Source organism: Phalacrocorax aristotelis, chromosome 1, assembly GCF_949628215.1.
Source record: "Phalacrocorax aristotelis chromosome 1, bGulAri2.1, whole genome shotgun sequence".
In the NCBI taxonomy this organism is placed as follows: Eukaryota; Metazoa; Chordata; class Aves; order Suliformes; family Phalacrocoracidae; genus Phalacrocorax; species Phalacrocorax aristotelis.
Genome location: NC_134276.1, coordinates 174,773,178 through 174,791,418, shown reverse-complemented (window position 1 = coordinate 174,791,418; position 18,241 = coordinate 174,773,178). Strand labels below are relative to the sequence as shown.

The following is an 18,241-nucleotide window of genomic DNA, read 5'->3' as shown; positions in this document are numbered from 1 at the left end:
TAGCAACAGCAAAATAAAAACCCCATGAAGTGGGGGCCATGCCACAAATTCAGTCAGCCCATTAGCAATTTGCATAGGACCAGTGCTAAAACATGGCTGAAGTGGTGGCTCTATGAGACATCCAGAATGTTTCAGAGAAGCTCCCTACCACCAACGTATCCTGTACTTCTCCCCGATCTCCAGCACATGGGTGCACTCACTCAGGAACACCTGAGTAGCAGCAGGTGCTACTTAAGGAGGTAGGGAGGGAGAATGAATCAGATGTTCAGGGAAAGCACAGCGAGATGGGAAAGTTTCTGCATTGATTGTATAGGTAGGCACCATTTGAATTAACCCAGAGTGACTCCCAGTCGTTCCCATTTACTGTCCATAATAGGAAATGTGTGTTAGTAGCAAATGGATGGAACACATAGAAAGAACTGCTGAAGTGTAAGACTGTTTGTGTACTGATTCAATCATAAACAGTCTAAAGAGAAACTTTTCTCACTCTCTAAGAAAGTACATCAACCACCCCAAACATAATCCTATGAAAGTCAAATGAGCATCAGGAGAAGAAAAACTATGATAAAGATTGTACTATAAAGGTTTGTAGTGATTAAACTTTTTTACTTTTAACTTTGAAAGCGGAACCAAGTTTTTACATCCTATTAACAGATCTGCAAACTCCAACATACCATCTCAGTTATATTTCATAGACTCTAACCCTAGTGATGAATCATACAAGAGTTATGATGCAACGTTAACAGTTCTGCTTTCTTTTAAGCCTAGAAAGTGATGTACACACATACATGAAGAATGTTAAGGTTGAAAGGTGAACATAGTTAACGTACAGAGGACATAATTAGTGCCAGAAAGTTCCTAAATTACATTCTAAACATAGAAATGCATTTCCTAGGAGAAAATATCTCCATCTCCTACCTCTGCTGTTTTCTTAGACATAATTTCAGATTTCAAGACATGAAAACCTGAAATAATGAAAGTATGCTATCATGCTACATTTTTATTATGAATTTTAAAAATATAAGCATTGTAAACAAAACAAATATATTAACTAAATGTGCATATTTGGAGGATTTTACAGATCGTGCTATTTCAAGTGAAATTAATTCCAGATATTTACATCTGAAGGAAGTCCTAAGAAGACTTAAGATGGCAGCAGAGGAAGCAGAAATGGATTGCTGAGTCTCCAATTTGAGAAACTCTACAAAGCTGTGCACCAGGCAGTTCCATCGGAGGAGGAGAAAGGGAAGAACAGCTCAGGCTCTCCCCAGCTCTTTGTTGACAAAGTTAGGAAGCACCAGAACCCATTCCCTAACTCTCCTCTCTCTTCACCTTACAAGAAAATAGGAAATGAACAGAAGATGTTCTGTACAAAAATGCTAGTCCGTATCATATAGGACAGTAAGATGACAATCCATTAGCTGTAATCTTTTCAGAACTATATATATAAGCTCCATAATTTACCCAAATTAAAAACTCCCTTCCATGAACCAGAAAATGTAGTGCTAAAAGTGAAGCCTATCAGATTCAGCCACAGACACACACAAGCACATATTCTCATGCTTCCCAAGAAGATGCATCATCACTAAAGCATATGCTGGACCCAATGTGTACTATGGGCCAAATAAAAATCAGATTTCTAACCCCTAGTAATTTATTGTATCATCCTTTTGTCTTCCACTAGTTTTGCCTCAGCTGCAAATTCTGCTGTCAGTTTTGTAAATTATTTGAAGCTGAGCTCCTGGAGAAGCGATGTGAAGAGAATCTAAACTCTGTGGGCCTCATCAGATATAAATATTGCTCCACTCCGGTCAGGTTACCCTTCTCAGCTGTATGTAGAAATCTGTTTCAACAGCTTATCTCCAAAACTCCTTGCCCCTTAAAAACATTGCTCTTCCAACATCTTAGATGTCTCACATCCCACAGGACTGTACTCCAATAAACTCATTTCTTTAAAGGATATCTATACAAAATATGCAGACAGGTACTGTCCCTGTCTAAGAGAATAAAAAACAGATGAGAGTCTTCAGTGATATTACAGATTTCAGATACTCAAGTCAGTAGTAAAAAGCTGTCTTGTGGACAAGCGACATCGCTCTTCCCTGAACATCTGCCTACATTAGGCTGCAATGCCAAACCAAGAACCTTTATTAAACTTTTTCCTATTGCGGAAAAAGGCAGGTGTTTTACCTCCACTACGTTGAAGAAAGGCTTATATTATCTCAGTTTGTAGGGAAATTCTTGTCATAGTGTAGCCAACAAGTAAACACTTCCAGAGTGCATGCAAGGGAGATTACAGCATCAAGCATCTGCATAGTGTAGAAAGGCAGATTACAGAAGTCAGCGGTCACACAGTGTCCAAGTTACGAAAAGGACATACAAAGCGCTTCACTCTATGAACACACACACACAAAAAATTTCCCAGTGAAAATGACATACAACAGTCTCCAGAATTTTTCCTTTTCCTTAAGATTCAAGCAATTAAACCTCTCAGTCACAGATCATCAATGAACAACCCCCTAAATTTACAATTTCCATCTTCTGCCACTGTAATTAGTACAGTAATATAATTACATGATAAAATACTAGTTTTTATTTTATCCAAGTCTTACACTGGATCAGTCAACACAATGAGTAGAACTAGTGAAGTTTGTGTTTACCAAAAGGTCTCCAGAAAGACACTATTACCTTCTTTACTGCAAGAACAGCGTGCTGAACAACATATGCCAAACATTTTCTGAAATCAGTCATTACTTCAGGTTAAAACAGGCAACATTTGGAAAAATTTGATTTCAGCATATCTTCAGTGGCACTCAACAGGCTTCAAGAATAACAACAAAACCACTCCCGGAATTTAGTACTAAGTAAACTATTACTAATACCATAACCGGCATCTAACTTCAACTGTAAGATTTTGCTCCACAGCCAAAATAATTAGCAGAAGTCACCATTTTGTACCACACCTGAAAAACAGAAGTTTCAAGGCTGCAAATACGATTGCAAAATTCATCTCCTACACATAGACTTATCCCAGGATAATGTTTCAGACTATTAATAAAATGTAAATTTGAACTTTCTCCCTGTATCTCCCCCCATAACGACCTTTCTACAGACGAAAATAATTTTAAAAGTGTCTTAAATGTTTACATCTTACAGCTACCTAAGATACAACATAAGAAAATTAGAAAGAGAAAATGCAATGCACAAATAGTTATGCACATAGCACACTTCACAACAAACACACAATATAAAAGCATTCTCCCTCACTACACGTCCCAGAGGCAACTAAAAAGACAATTTATGGATGCCATCTGCTTCTAGTGCCCCTCTAACAATGTATAGCAAAATACATATATTTCAAAAATAGAGGAAAAAGCCTTACTCTGCTATATCAAGATATCCACAGGAAGCAGCTGCATGGAGAGGTATCCAGCCTTCATTATCTGGTTGATTAATATTTGCTCCATTTTCCACCAGAAATTTCACCATATCTACGTTATCATCTATACAAGCCTATAAAGAAAGAAAGATTTAAGAAATAAGTTCATATTAAAGTTGTTCTACAATACTGTACATCTTTAAGCAACATATTCAGGGAGTAGGGTTTAGCTTAGTTGTTGAGGTTAGACAGCAAGACAGGAAGAATTTGAGAGAAAAGCAGCAGGTGCTTTCAGATTTGTTAAAAAAATCCTTAAATGAACAAATTCAAACAGAGTTTAACAAAACCAACAAATATGATTTCCTCAGGTAAATTTCTTCTGGTTTTCTGAGAAGCCATTTACAATCCCCAATGCAACCTTGTTCTCCAGTACAAAGCAGTTCCCTTTACAAAGCCCCCAGGCCCTCGCTCCATCCCAGGCCCAGCTCACTCACTTGAGCTTATGTTACAATTGAATAAACAGCTACGCCATGAAGTAGAATTGTTGTGACCAAGAGATGGTAAGCAGTTTGGAAAACAATACCATAACGTGGTTTTAATTATAATGCAGTCGAGACTAAGGCGTATGGAAGAGGATGCTATGTTGCATTTCAGCACCCCCCTACTGTTTCCTACTGGAGCCTATTCTATACCATCATACATCTTTTAGCAGTCTATTAATCACTGATGTTTATAAACTTACTTGAGTATCAATTTGGCACATTGCAAAGGTATTATCATTTGTGCACATCTCCTAATTACCAAGGAAACAGTGTTGCCCAGATGAAGAACTACTGCTGCTCTCCAGATCTCCATCTTGACTGGCTCCTATTTTGCCTTTCTTCTCTGCGTTTGAGTATTTTTCTCACAGGGTGCTCAGTGAGTTTTCTTGCCAACTTCCATACTGCTGCCCTTAAAAGGGCAGAGCAACAGAGAGAAAAGTCCCTCTGCATTTCAGGACAGCAAGGACTCAAAACAGCTAGACCCCACAAGACTGGTATTAATTTTTTAGCTTAATAAATCAACAATACTACATAACCAGAAGGCTGAAATGAGAACTTTCATTGCTAGGCTCCTAAATCCTTCTAGAGAATTATGCCTCTAATTAAATGTAATTAAGGTATAAATTCTACTTTTCAGAATACTTGTACAGCAATAAAGGCTGAAAATTATATACGGCTTTATTATGGAAAAAAAATTTCTCATTTTCCTTATTTAAGCAATTGTGCCTTCAAAGACGAATCCCGAAGCTTTCCTCCATGCTGAGGTGCTCAGGCAACAGCTACTACATAAGAGAGACGTGTTGCTGCCCTGTTTAACCAGCCAAACAAAAACAGCAAGAAATTACTCCTCTTTGACCCCATTTGCTTTAGTTAGGTACAAACTTAAGGCTTTGTTTAGAATGCAACACAGAACTGTTTTAACAACGAGTCTCGTCTGGACATATTCATCCACAAACTTGCAGCTAGACTGCAACTAGACTGCAGTACACTGCTTACATTATGTTTTTCAATTAAAAACAAAAACATATTCTTGAGAGAAGACATTCAAAAACCTTCCTACCTTTTCAGGTATTCTTGAAAACTGCCTCCCTAAAGGACTTTTAAAGTTATCTTTTTAGTCATATCCATCCCTAAAATCAGCAAATCTTTTAAGAAAATAATTTATGAACATACTCCCAACAATAAAGACTACAAATTCCTCCAGCATATTATCTTCAATTTCTTCCACTTGTCATCAGTGTATAATGCTTATACGCTAGTAACAAGCTCTGAAAGAAGAGAATCGCCTCCCTTTGCAAGGCATTTTGTTACTTAAACAAAAAGGAACTAAATGCAAAACATCAGAACTCAGTTCAGGAGGAAAACAAATTCAAGAAACACAGATGTTTACACTTAATAGAAACATTAACCTAGTCATAATTCACATATACCATATATCTAGTTTTTCTGGATATCCAACTTGCCTGACCATTAATAGCCTATGTATCATAATATTCACCAATTTATTTTAAGAAAAATAAATGTATACCAGAAAACTTTGAAATTGCCTAAACATTTAAAAATATAGATCTTTTCATACTATATTTCAATATGCTGCATACTCATGTATCTTAAAATCCTCTAAAATCCATAATCTGTGAAAAAGGATATCTTAAAATTGATTAGCACAATTACAGAAAAAAAAAAGCCAGACCATCTGGTTGTGACAGAACCCAACACAGAATAATCCTTGCCCATTTTTCAAGTATACATAAGAAAAAACTGGCAAGACATACTCATAAAAATACTGTTGCTAAGTGAATCAAAAGCTTACATATGCAGCACATTAAAAGACATATGACTAAGTGGCTAAAAATATTTGACCAAATTTGGGCAGTTTATTGTGCCATACATGGCAAGAATCAGGAGAGCTCAAATACACTTCTCATGTATTATCAGAGATTGAACATTCATGACAAGCAAAGATAAACAATCGGTGAGATTATATATATTAGGATGGTAGAAAAGTAACTATTAAGATAATAACAGAATCTACTTGCATATGCAAATGGGAAAGTACTGGCATGACTAGTGATCACATTTGTGAGGTTTAAATAATGTTCCTCATAACTGATTATACAGTCTGAACAACTGTTCTAACAATGTTACAGGACAACAGGAGCCACAGAAGCTGAAGTTAATGAAATGGAAGACAGTTGTGTAATTTAAATAATATGACCTTTGAGCTTCCTTTAACAAAAACTACCTAAAAATGAGCCTTGTACATGAAATATTTGATAGAAAACCCACTGTGGCCTCCAGGTGAAGGAAAGCAAACGCAATTGATCCTGTTGCTGAAGAATACCTATATAACACATTTTATTTCTCCTTGTCCCCTTTTTCACCTTAACAGCACCACAGGTGTTTGATGGACCCTATAATTATCAGGACTTTCTATATTAAAGAAACCTCTGACTATCAGCAGGTACCTTATATCAGAAAGCCAAGAAACAAATGTTGCAAAAGAAATTTTATCTCAATGTTTTTCCATTTCTACCCTGATTGTCATGGTGCTATCTTCATAGTCACTTCTAAAAGCAGTATTTATCAAGTGCCAGAAGTGCTCTGTCGTTAAAGACTGACATCTCAACCCCAAAAGGAAAGCTTGTCAGAACAGCAAGATAAACTTAAAGCAACAGCCTCCAAGAAGTCTGCTCTTCTAGACCTGAGCCTGAAAATAGTACAAAGGAAAAAGCAATGTACATGCAAGATGTAAATAAAAAGAGTTCCACTGACGTTACAGCAACTAAAAAGATAAATTCGCATGATGACTTCTGTCCCAGTCTCGACACAGGGCAGATAGCCACAGGCCTTCCTCTTCCATGTCTGCTATGATCTTTCTAGGATTAATCTCGGTTCTTGGCATTCATCTCCCCATTCCCAGTCTCTCCCTTCACGGTCCTTAGTTCCCACCTTAGAGCCTCAGCAACCACTTAGTGAAACAGCAGGTTGTCCTAAAGCTCTTTCCGAGTGCTTGCTAACCACCACATCTGTAGAGCACATGCACCAGCTAGCCCCTGGGGCAAGCAGAAGAGCATGGGAGCTCATGCTCAAGATTATCTTCATCCCATGCACTGGTTCTGTCTCTCAGCCCCGCTCCCAGCCACCACAAACTGGTAGAAAGGCAGCACTTCTGTATGAAGCACTCATCATCCTGCCAAATTTGATGGAAGTTAGCCAGTGGGCCCCAAACAGAACAACAGCTGGACAGTGCGACCATATAAACCTCATTTCCTTTGGGAACTAATTTAGAAACTAGGCTAATTAGTCACAAAGAAAGCAAAACAAATCAAAGTTGATAATCCAAAGTCTGGTTACCTTTTCTGATAAGAACAGAGATGAAACCTCAAAGGAAGTATATTAAGGCCAAGGAAAGAAAACCGCTTCTTATTTGTACAACGACCTGAAACCTGGACTGCAAAGACCAGCAAAAATCAACAGCGCCTGGCTCCCGCACAGGCCAACCCTAGGGGGGTCCAACTTGTCCTGGAAACAACGTGCCTATGTTAAGTGAAACAACATTTCAAACTTTTCCCAGAAACACTTTCTGATCACTGCAAACGGGATAACCAGATGCCTGCTGAACATGCTAGATTTTAACTGTACTCACCACGACTTTGTATCCTGGTGCAAGTGGCGTGGGATCCAGCTGGCTCTCCTGACTATCAGGTGTTAAGTGTACAGGTGATGGGTAAACTTAAGTTAGGAGTAACCCTAAAATAGGTAACTTTAAAAGAGATATCTAGACTGCTTGGTCCCTCAAGTGAGTAACCACACAAAGAATTCAGCAGACAGTACTCCTCCCCAAAAGATGGGAAAAACAAGTCTGTATTTTTTTAAAAAATCTGAGATCTTGTCGGGAAAGAGACAAGCAATCAGAGAATCTACTGTCCCATATACATGCAGCAAAGCTGTACAGTATGTATCTTATACTGGACTACAGTCTTTGTTGTTTTTCATCAACGATGAGATCTAATGAGGTAATGACATCTAATGAGGTTTAGACATTCAGTTTTTCACCAGTGTTTTCTAGAGAGTAGAACCTACCTTTTACTGTCACCTGATTGTTATCCTGATCTAGTCCACAAATGAAGATCTTTTGCCTCTAATAGCAGAAAATAAACTATGTATGTTTAATCTGTCACCACACTTCATTTTTCCTTACTTTCCCCAGTACAGAAAGAAGTCAAAAATACGAACACAGAGTAATACATTAGACTTGAAGGGATAAAACAAGCCAAACAACCATTCTGAATTCCTGTGGGAATGCTGGAAACAGGAGAAAGACCTCACGCAGTGGCCTGGAGAACAGTTTATCCCTTCCTTTGATTTATCCAGTGAGCCAAATCCAGTCAGTCCAATGGAACTAAGCAGGACATTAACATCTTTGTTAACGTACCCAAGAATCAAACTAAGGGAGGGCATCCACACCTAACAGCAGAGCTAGTAAAAGTGGTTGCTATTCTCTTCATGCTGGATTGCTTGTTTCCTCGGCCATCACACACCACACCCTTATAGCTATGCTGACATACTTTGCTGAACTGGATCTGAAGTGGATCAGAAAAGCAGTTAGAATTTAAAATTAAATAAAATAAGAAAAGGAGAGCAATATACTATTATCTTTACTTGATTAAGGCAGAATTATTTGCTTTGATTATATTAAGGATGTTTTTTATATTCAGAGAAGCAGCCTTGTTCTGAAATTCGTCTCCATGTCCTAATTCCACTATCAGAGAAACTAAATTTCATTTTACTATGAAATTTCACCCATTACAAACCCTGTGTTAAAGCTTCTTGTTTCAAACTGACACTTTTCAAAGAACAGGGTTCTAAATTTGCAACCACCTCTACCACTCTCACTTTTAAATTTACAACACATTTTAGCCTACTTTCTTGTTTGTACAGACTTCCTCAGGAAATCACATAATTCACTCTGTCTACCTGGCTGTTCTCCCTCCCTCAGCAATTTCAATTGAAATTGAGACAGAAATAGAGGCTGAAGAGAATTCAACTCTCTACTTGTCATGAAGCGGTGGTTAAAGGATAAGTCCTCTGAAATAATGCTGCCACAGAGTAGTGCACAGTTACCCCTCCTAGCTGGGTCCTCTTGCTGGCCCTCGAGTGAGCTCAGCACCGCCAGATAATTCCTACAGCCTGAACACTGGTCTCGGTCTGCAGTGATTTTTGTCCCCATGAGGAAAGGTTTTGTTAGGGCAAAGGACATCACTGTTCACTAGTCACACTGTTTACAGACATCTTCTGTTCATCTTCACCCTCCTTGTGAAAAAAGAAGAATAAGCTTACACATTGCTATTCTTAATTTTACCTTTTTCTTTCAATAAACCACTAACTGAGAAGGTATAAAAGGAAATTTAGTCAAAAGATCCAAAACAAGCTTGAGCAACATTTCCCACTTTTGGTAGGTCGTATATTTATGCTGCACATTAATTAAGAATGCAGCACAAACAAGCGAAGCGGCAGTAAGGCATATGAAATGAAAACATAAGCCTTATCTAACTTCCAAGCTACAGATTTGAGGTAACCTGGCAGTTACAGCCACTAGAACAAAGGAGGAATATTTATTTGCACCTTAAATTCATTCATAGGTTATGAATTCAATGTTTAGGTACAAAGTATAACATCTTAAGAGTCTATTATTAGTAATGACAGTGTCCTAAGACTCACTGAATATTTGGGAACACTTCTAGGATAACCAACATATTAGGTCATGAAATACTAGTGATTACTACACTTATTTACTATTTAAGAAATAACTATAAAAGCACATATTTTACATTTGCTGAGTATTCTTTTTAATATAGTACTCGCAGGGTGGAAAGACTGTTGATGTCCACATTTACGGTAAGAAACAGGGTGGTTTTGGTGTTGTAACAGAACTTCAGGCATTAATCTAGTATTACAGATGACAAATGTTGCTCAATCATGAAATTAAGTGCAATCTTTCCAGTGTTCATTTAGCCAACCCACAAGTCACAGCTTCTATTTTTTCAGTGAGCTGGGATCATACCAGGTATCTCTGCATACTGACAAAGGATTGAATCTTTTACTTTTTTAAAGCATGCTTACTAATAAAAATAGAACAGTTTACCACGCAAATATTCTTGATAAACTAGTAATATTACCCTTTTGCTACACTAGTGTTATTTTAACTTGTTTGTAAATATTGTGTGCATGATGCAGGACTGTGTTACTTTCAGTTAATAATGACCTAATACTTAAAATCCTGGAGAGCTGGTCCATGCAGAATTGTTAAAGTGATAGCTGCCATATCCAATAACTCAACAAATAATTTCAAGAGCATCTCATTGCTTCTGCAAATTCCAGCATTTTCAAGCTTATTGTCTGTATTTCTCTCACCCCAGAATATAATGCAATCTTGGCATAAATTCTTTCTCCCTTTCTCCCAATGCAGGGCAGAAAACTTATCTCTGGAGAAATTGCTTGGAAATGCTTCACTTCTAAGTGTAGAAAATGAGAAGCTTTCAGACACTTCCAGAAGCAGGTGGGCAAGACGCTTTCTCCTCAGAAGAAAACACCACCTGAGGCTGATGCAACGTTTCATGTCCATTCAAGCCTCATGGGGAAGGCATGCAGAGACTATTGAAACCGAGCACCCATTAACCATCATTACTTAATTCAAATGCTACAGAACCGTCAAACATCGACAAAAATAGACAAATCATCCCAGAACTCAAACTTCTCTAGCTATTAATTCCACTTCATGTAAACACCTTGTCATATGCATGAGTATATCTCAATAGAAGTTCACTTAGATTTTATTTCAGCTCCAAGAGGTAGATAAAACCAGAAGCTACGCAAAATCAGTTTAGCTCAAATATTCAGTAAGAGCATAATGTAATTTCTAACTACAATTTTGCCTTGTTTTCTCTGTTACACTGAACTACTAAATTAATTACATGCCCTTAAGCTTTGCTCGTTTGTAATTTATAGTTAAACCTGTAAATTTAATTAAGGTCACATTTCATGAAAAACACTAAAATCTATCGCTGTTGAGGCTGATACAATCTGCATGTTATAAAACTGATTTCTTAGGGACTTTCCACTATATAAACCCTAATGAATGCTTAATCGTAGTTCTTAATCAGGACTGTAATAGAATACGTATATTTCAGTAGTTTTAGTGTGCTTCAAGTAGAAATAGAATTATTCTTGTCCTCTAACCTCCTGCCGAGATAAGGGGAAGAGGAGAGTTGGCCATAGCATGTTATTTTCTATAGCCAGAGATGTTAGCATTTCCATTAGCAATCCCAGTAATGGATGAAGACTTACTCTGACAGACATTATATGGACAAAACAACCCAGTCTAATGCCTGCTTTCCTGTTTTTGCTGAAAAAATAAACCCCAACTATTCCAGGCTACCTAGTATTACTTGCAAATCTACTTTCAGATAAATATTTGTTTCCTTTTTTAGCTACGTGCAAATCTATTTTCAGGAACACTTGAAATTCCCACACTAAAAGTTCTCTTAATTAAAACTTAATGTTTCAAATGTACTGAATGTTTAGTGTTAAACTTCAATGGCATTCATTTATTTCAACTCGAAAAATCTCAGGACAGCCTGCCAAAAAAAAAATTTGGAAAAAGTCTGCCAAAAAAACCCAAACAATCCCGGAAAAATGAGATGTCATGGAAAAAACTGCTAGCCCTTACAAAATTATTTTAGAAGCGATCAAACCAAACAGCATTCAAAAACTGATATACTGATACTAGAGCAGATTTATTTGCCTGAATTCTCTTTCTTCTCCTGGCTAAATACATTGACACAAAGTTGGTGACGATACGGGACACAAAGGACTCTATGAAGCAACCTTTGCTTAAACCTCACACAAATGAGGCTCTCCCTTAAACTCCTGATATTAAGCATCTGAGAAACAACTTCTGCCGTTCCTTCTGGTTTCCTTCAATTTCAAAACAAAATTAGTACATTCTGTGGTACAGCAGAACTTGCTTTTAAATGTAGATGCAGGTTTCTTGGACAGCTTTATAACCACTCTGCAGGTGAAAGACCATGAGTTTACCACGTGAAACAGACAAATGAATATCTGACTGATGGCATGGTATTACAGCTAGTAAGATGTACAAATTTCTGAGCCCCGAAGACCTAGATAGCATACATAGGTACATGCAAATCACGTACAACAGATTCTCGTTTTAGCTACACGTTGTTGAAACCTACTCCCTTTGTCCAGGAGCACCAAATCAGTAAATTTAGGAGTGAAATCCGGAACCGAATTTCAGATACATTAATTTCACAAATGGCTTTCTCACTCTTCCAGCCCTTCGCAGTTTGCTTTCCGAGACAATTTCAACAGTTGTGGCTGATGCGCCACGCTTCGTAGGACACAGACATACAACCCTCCACATCTACCTCCTGACAGGTATGGAAGCAGTCTTTATTCATTGAAAAGAAATGGTTTTTAGGAGTAAACAAATTTTTCATACTATAAAAATACAGTGCCATTATGCAGCTATGCTTTCATTAAGCATTCACTGTTATAACTTTGGCAGATAGCGATTCGTTTTCATGGTCACACAATGTGTAAAGATTAAATTTGAGAAGACAAGGCAGTGTCATATTATATATGTATTTCTGTCCAGTCAAATTGAAGAATATGCCAATCATATTTCAAGTACTTAAAATTTTTCATGAGTAAACATAATCTGCTTTTTAGCATATGGGCAACCAAACAAGTTCATGAGCTAAAGTTGCCTTTCAATCTAAAACACCTAACATACCGATACCCTCTAATACACATTCTTAACCAAACTAATCATCTAGCAAAACAAAAAGGCATCCAGAAAACTTACTAGAAGAATCTGTTTACGTAAACAAACAGGTTTGTTCACTTTTATGTTCCTTGCATTAAATTTAAACCACATGTGCCAAGTTTTCCTTTTTTTCCTCTGCTTCTGACTATTACCTCTGTACAGCTCTGAGTTCTTCAGAGAGGAAAACTGGGCTGCCTTGGAAGAAAGTAAAGCTGACCACATTTATCAGCACTCCAGTGTGAACTCTTATGGGCTACATTAGTGATCTAGTTGTCAGCTTAATTTTCTGCTTTAGTAGGATCTAGGGGAAGTTCTCATTGCTTTCTAATTTTAGCCAAGTGGAAAAACTGAGCAGGTTAAAAGTAATAACATCGATTAATAAGAACATCTGACTAAGGGAAAAAATACCCATGTTGATAGGGCATACTAAACTAACCAAGACAGACTTTTTCTATGCTTACTTTCCTACTAGACATACTGTTGACAGTAAAAAACACCTTTAACAGAAGAAACCAAGTTTACAGGTACAAAAAGTAGTAAGACACTCAAATTTGCAACTACACACCTATGAATTCTTCATTCAATTAGCACTTGCCATCTGTGGTTTTATCCTCATCGTTATACAATATATTAGAAGTAAAAGCATATTTTTAGTAAGCTGATAAAGCTGGTATCATTCAGGGCTTTTTTTACTCCCTACGTAGAGGAATCTATGCAAATAAACAACTAATTTGTATAATTCAATTTAACATAATAGAATTAAGAAGTACATATGAAGTATGATGGTTTGTCAGATTTACATACATTCTATATTTTAAAATTTAATAATGTTTAATAATTAATGTTAAATTAATACAATCATGTTTAATTAATACAATCAGTATTTCCTGATGCAAATAAGAATTACATTAGAAGTAAAAGAGGCATTTTGAATTGCTTAAACACTTATCAAATTATCTTAAATGTGGCAAATATATCAGTTTATCAAAACTGCATTTTGTACACAAAACCAATTAAACAAAGGTAGTACCACATATAAAGAGGAAACATAACTGTTTGTCATAATTTTTCATTTGTAAGGGAAGACTATATTGCTACTCCTACTTTCTGTTCCTAGACTGGGAAAAGAAAAGCTATCCTTCTCTACTATAAACCCCAGTAAATTTTATCATTTACGATCAAACTTGTGATTCACTGAAATGACTAGATCAATTGGAAAGTATTTTCAGCTCTTCAAAAACACTACTAAGTCTCGGTAGGCTGCAAATCAGCATGTTCAGGATGAAGGCGGAGTATTCTGAGAGTGTCACTAAAATTTTAGCAGAAAACCAAGGACTGTCTAACAACCAATTAAATAGTTTAGTGAAATCACCCAAAAGCAAATAAGCCAAACTTGTTACAGTAAAAATCAAGCAGTTGCTATTTCTTAAAACTGTAATTTTTAATACATATTTTGTCTATTCAGATGGTAACAAGGTGAGAAACCTGCAGCTTCCAGTCCTCACAACCCTGCAGGTGTCAGGCACCACCTTTGCCAAGTGTAGCAGAAGTAACACCTCAGTGCTCCTCAGGGCAGCCCTAGCTCCGAAGCAGGGCAACACGGACATGCTGATAAACCTCCAGGATAATCCTGTTAGCATCTTAAACATCTAAAGACAGCACAGTATGTTCCTCACTCATCAGTAATGTACATGCATTTTAACCTCACTTTTCAACAGAAAAAAACCAAGAAGCAGCTCTCTAATATTCCTTTTTAGAAAACACTGGCTGCGGTACACACTTATATAAATAGCTACATTTTAAAATAGCTCAATTGATTTCTGACTTCAGAAATATATTCCGCATAAAGCCTAAAGAAACTGGGCCCTGGTTTGCTTTCTGATCTGCTGAAAGTTTGAAGGAATTGTTCAGGGGACCACACAGAAAATGCTAAAAAATCCAGTGTCAGGTAATTTCCTTATACATTTTCATATTCCACATTGTAGGGAAACACACAGCATCACTTGGAACAACCTGTCCAAAGCCTTTTTTTCTCATTTAATCTGCACAAAGAAATGTCACTGTGATCCCCAGTAGGTAAGATACTTGCAGCAGACAAAGGTCACCGAGACTTAAATAAATCCTCTGCAAGGATAAGATCAACTCAGACTAGACCTAAAGCCAAAATTTGAGTCAGACTAGGCACTTCAGGAATCCCCTCTAAGTTAAATAAGGGTGTTCTCATGCTGTGCCTTTGCTAAATTTGCTAAACAGTCTTCTAAAATAACTTACATGAAATACATTGCCATGTTTTAGTATAGCTAATAAAACTGTTTGTACAAATACAGAGATGATAATCAAATACACTACAAGTCTCTGTCAATTATAAAGAATAAAAAAAGTATGCAACACCAAACTCCCTCTTTCCCGAAGGCTAGCTATGCAGCTGTTCATACACACAGATATGGTTTGCAACTTCTAAAAAAGGCATTTTTGCCACAGTGTAACTTAACACTCTATTTTCAATAGACTAGCCACATCATGCAAAGTGCTGAGCAAACCCTCACTGGCTGGAACGAAGAGAAAACCTGCGCTCACTTGCGTGCACTTCCTCTGCCCCAGCAGCAATCCCAGTCCCACCTCCAACAACTATCTTTCAGTTGTATCCAAATTTTTCACCAGCACAAGAAAACAGCCATGAGTACTTCATAATACACGTCCAAATTTATCTCCAGCCACAAACATAAGAACAACCACTTGGTGAAGTTTCTCTCTCCCAAAAGAGCATGACAGAAGCACCAGCTTCGACACTGGGCTCCCTCTGGTCTATCTAAACAGGAAATACTTTGGTACAGTTGTCCCATTAGAAACTCATTATGACAGATTAACGAAGAAACTGCAAGTAATCACAAGTTCCTAGGAAACCACTTACATCCCAATTACATTGAAAAATGGACAGGAAGACAACAGCCAACAAGTTAAAAAAAAATAAATCTAAGTTTACATAGACTCATCTACAACAGTACATACCACTACATAGACACAATACATGGCATTTTAAAAGGGCTAATTTTCAAGTGTGTTTTTTTTTTTTTAAATGGGTATCACACAGACCAGAATCCGTTATTAGACAAAGCAGTTTGATTAGGAAGTCACAGTAGTACAGAGATAAAGGAATAGCAGCAATTAAAAGTAAAATGCTTAACAAATCAAACTGTGAAAATCAATATAAAATCAGACTTTTAAAAATGGGTATAAATCAGTATAAACTTTAAGTAGCAGAGAGTAGAAATTTGGAAAGGACAGCTATGAACATCAGTGAAAAACACAGTTGGCAGGGGCAGTAATACTAAGGTATTTCTTAAATATGTTAACAGTAGGGGAAAAAAACACCAGTGATACCAGGGCATATATATGAATAATATAGGAGAGAGAGAACTGATCAACAAATGCCTCTGCTTTGTGTTTTCAAAGAAGCAGAAAGTTTTGTCTTGCATAATGAGGATTATATACCACCTTCCAGTCTACTAGTAACAAAGAAAATCGCTAAAAACCCACAGATCACTATTTAACTCATCAGAATTTGGTAATACAAATCACAAGTATGCTTAGGCAGCTCTAGCCACTATTGAAGAACTTAAGGCAGCTCCAAGTCTGCCGATATTTATTTTCTAAACAGATCTTGAAATACCTGGGAAACAGTAGAGGACTGCTATCACTACAAAGCAATAACACAGATGCCTAAACAAGTTAGCCTGTCAGCCATACTGGATGAAAGAATGAAAAAACACACACACAAAAATCCATGTGACAGATATCAAGATAACTGAGGTTCATTAGGCTTATTAGCAAGAAGGCAATACCATGCGAGCAGTTATATTGCTTCAAAGGCTTGCTTAGCTTCACCACAGCTTTTTTTCAGCATGAGGCCAGACCTGAACAATGCTGAAGGACCACAACTGACACACATTCCTAAGATCTGGGGCACCAGCAAACACAGTTTTGAACAAACATGGGTCCATCAAGGCTTTTTAAGCTTGTAGTCTTGCCAGATTGAAGTTGACTCCACACCAGGCAACTGTTCATAAATGCTCATGGAAGCTTATTAGCTTTCATGCACCTTAGGTGCTGAACCTGAACACGCTTCCTCATCAGAGGACGCCTCTGTCCGCCCAAACCTGAATTAAACAGACTTTTCTTTTTTTTAACCATAGTAGCCCTTCATCACACCAAGTATCAAAGACTAACTCCACTGTTTTGGCACACAGTGCATGAAAAGCTAGCAGAAATCGAGTATTTTTGAGAAGCCCGTCTCTAGACTACATCTGCAACTAGCATCATTGTTCTCCTCATGGCATTAAAGGGAAAAGCAAACCAGACTCCTCAGCTCCATATTTATTCTGATACAGAAGGAAAGGAAGCAGCAGCTTCTTTTTCTTCAATTTGCTGCATGTGGTCCACTACCACCAAAGTATCCAGACTCATTCTGGCATATTTGTACACTGTAATTCACATTATACCACCTTCACCACTGTCACCAAACACTTGGACAGTATATCTGCAGCACCTCATGTGGCAAGACTTAAGGACTGTCCAAACCACAGCTGTGGTCATTGCCTATTCTGTGTGGCACAACTTGCACTGCCTGAAGAGGCTCCCCCTGCCATCCCCAAATTCTCTGCAAACATCTAGGGAAGAGCTTACAAAAAGGGCTAGGATACAGCCGTATTTTCCCCAACATCTACAGTGCCGCAGGTCCTCACAAACCAAGCTCCCTTTGTGTGTAAAGGTAAACCTGTAGTCTAGTAACCTCTAAATCTTCCACTTATCCTGCCCCTGAAGAGCAATTTTATGCAAGTAAGCAAGCAACACGAAAATACTGTACCTAGATAAGCAATTGTAACCCATAGCATACATGCCAAAATCAGCATGGCGCTCGTGTTATCTGCTTTTTTGCCAGAGCACAAGAAATTAATACATTCTTACACATGCTGTGGCAGTTCATCTCTAGCTTCTCAGTCCTGCATGCCAGATTTTGGAAGCTCAGACATCAGTTTCAAGGAAAAAAGGCTCTAAAGAAACTTGCCAGAAAAACAAAATATTTCTTAAAAAAGGTTAAGTACTTATGCTCACTACTTAATCAACAGTGTCACTTTGCAGGAAACATTCACTTGCGTCAAAGTAAGACATTAACATATTTCTTCCACTGTCTTTAGCAGCACATAATGCCACTTTTAAGAAGTTAGCAGAAGATACTTTTGGTATCTGATAAAAACACGCACTTCAAGACAGGATTCTAATTAAGCCTGTAGGACCTTCTTCCCCTGCTACACATGATTTTAGGTAGTTATACAAAAACAATACCCTAGCTGATAATAACTGGACCTTCACCTGAATATTCTGCATTGGAATCTCTGAAATTCAGGAGATGACAATGTTTCAAAGTACTAATAAATACCATTCCTGCTAGATAATTTTAATTTCTGTGCT

At 37.4% G+C, this 18,241-nt stretch overlaps 1 protein-coding gene across 4 annotated transcripts in view; it reads right to left on the bottom strand.

The window, feature by feature from the left end:
- PPP1R12A (protein phosphatase 1 regulatory subunit 12A) overlaps positions 1–18,241 on the bottom strand; it is a 124,023-nt gene that overhangs the window by 73,719 nt on the left and 32,063 nt on the right. For all 4 annotated transcript variants that reach the window (XM_075080741.1, XM_075080740.1, XM_075080743.1 and 1 more), the window contains exon 2: positions 3,383–3,513. In XM_075080741.1, coding sequence (XP_074936842.1) covers positions 3,383–3,513 — 131 coding nt within the window. The remainder of the gene's footprint in view (positions 1–3,382; positions 3,514–18,241) is intronic.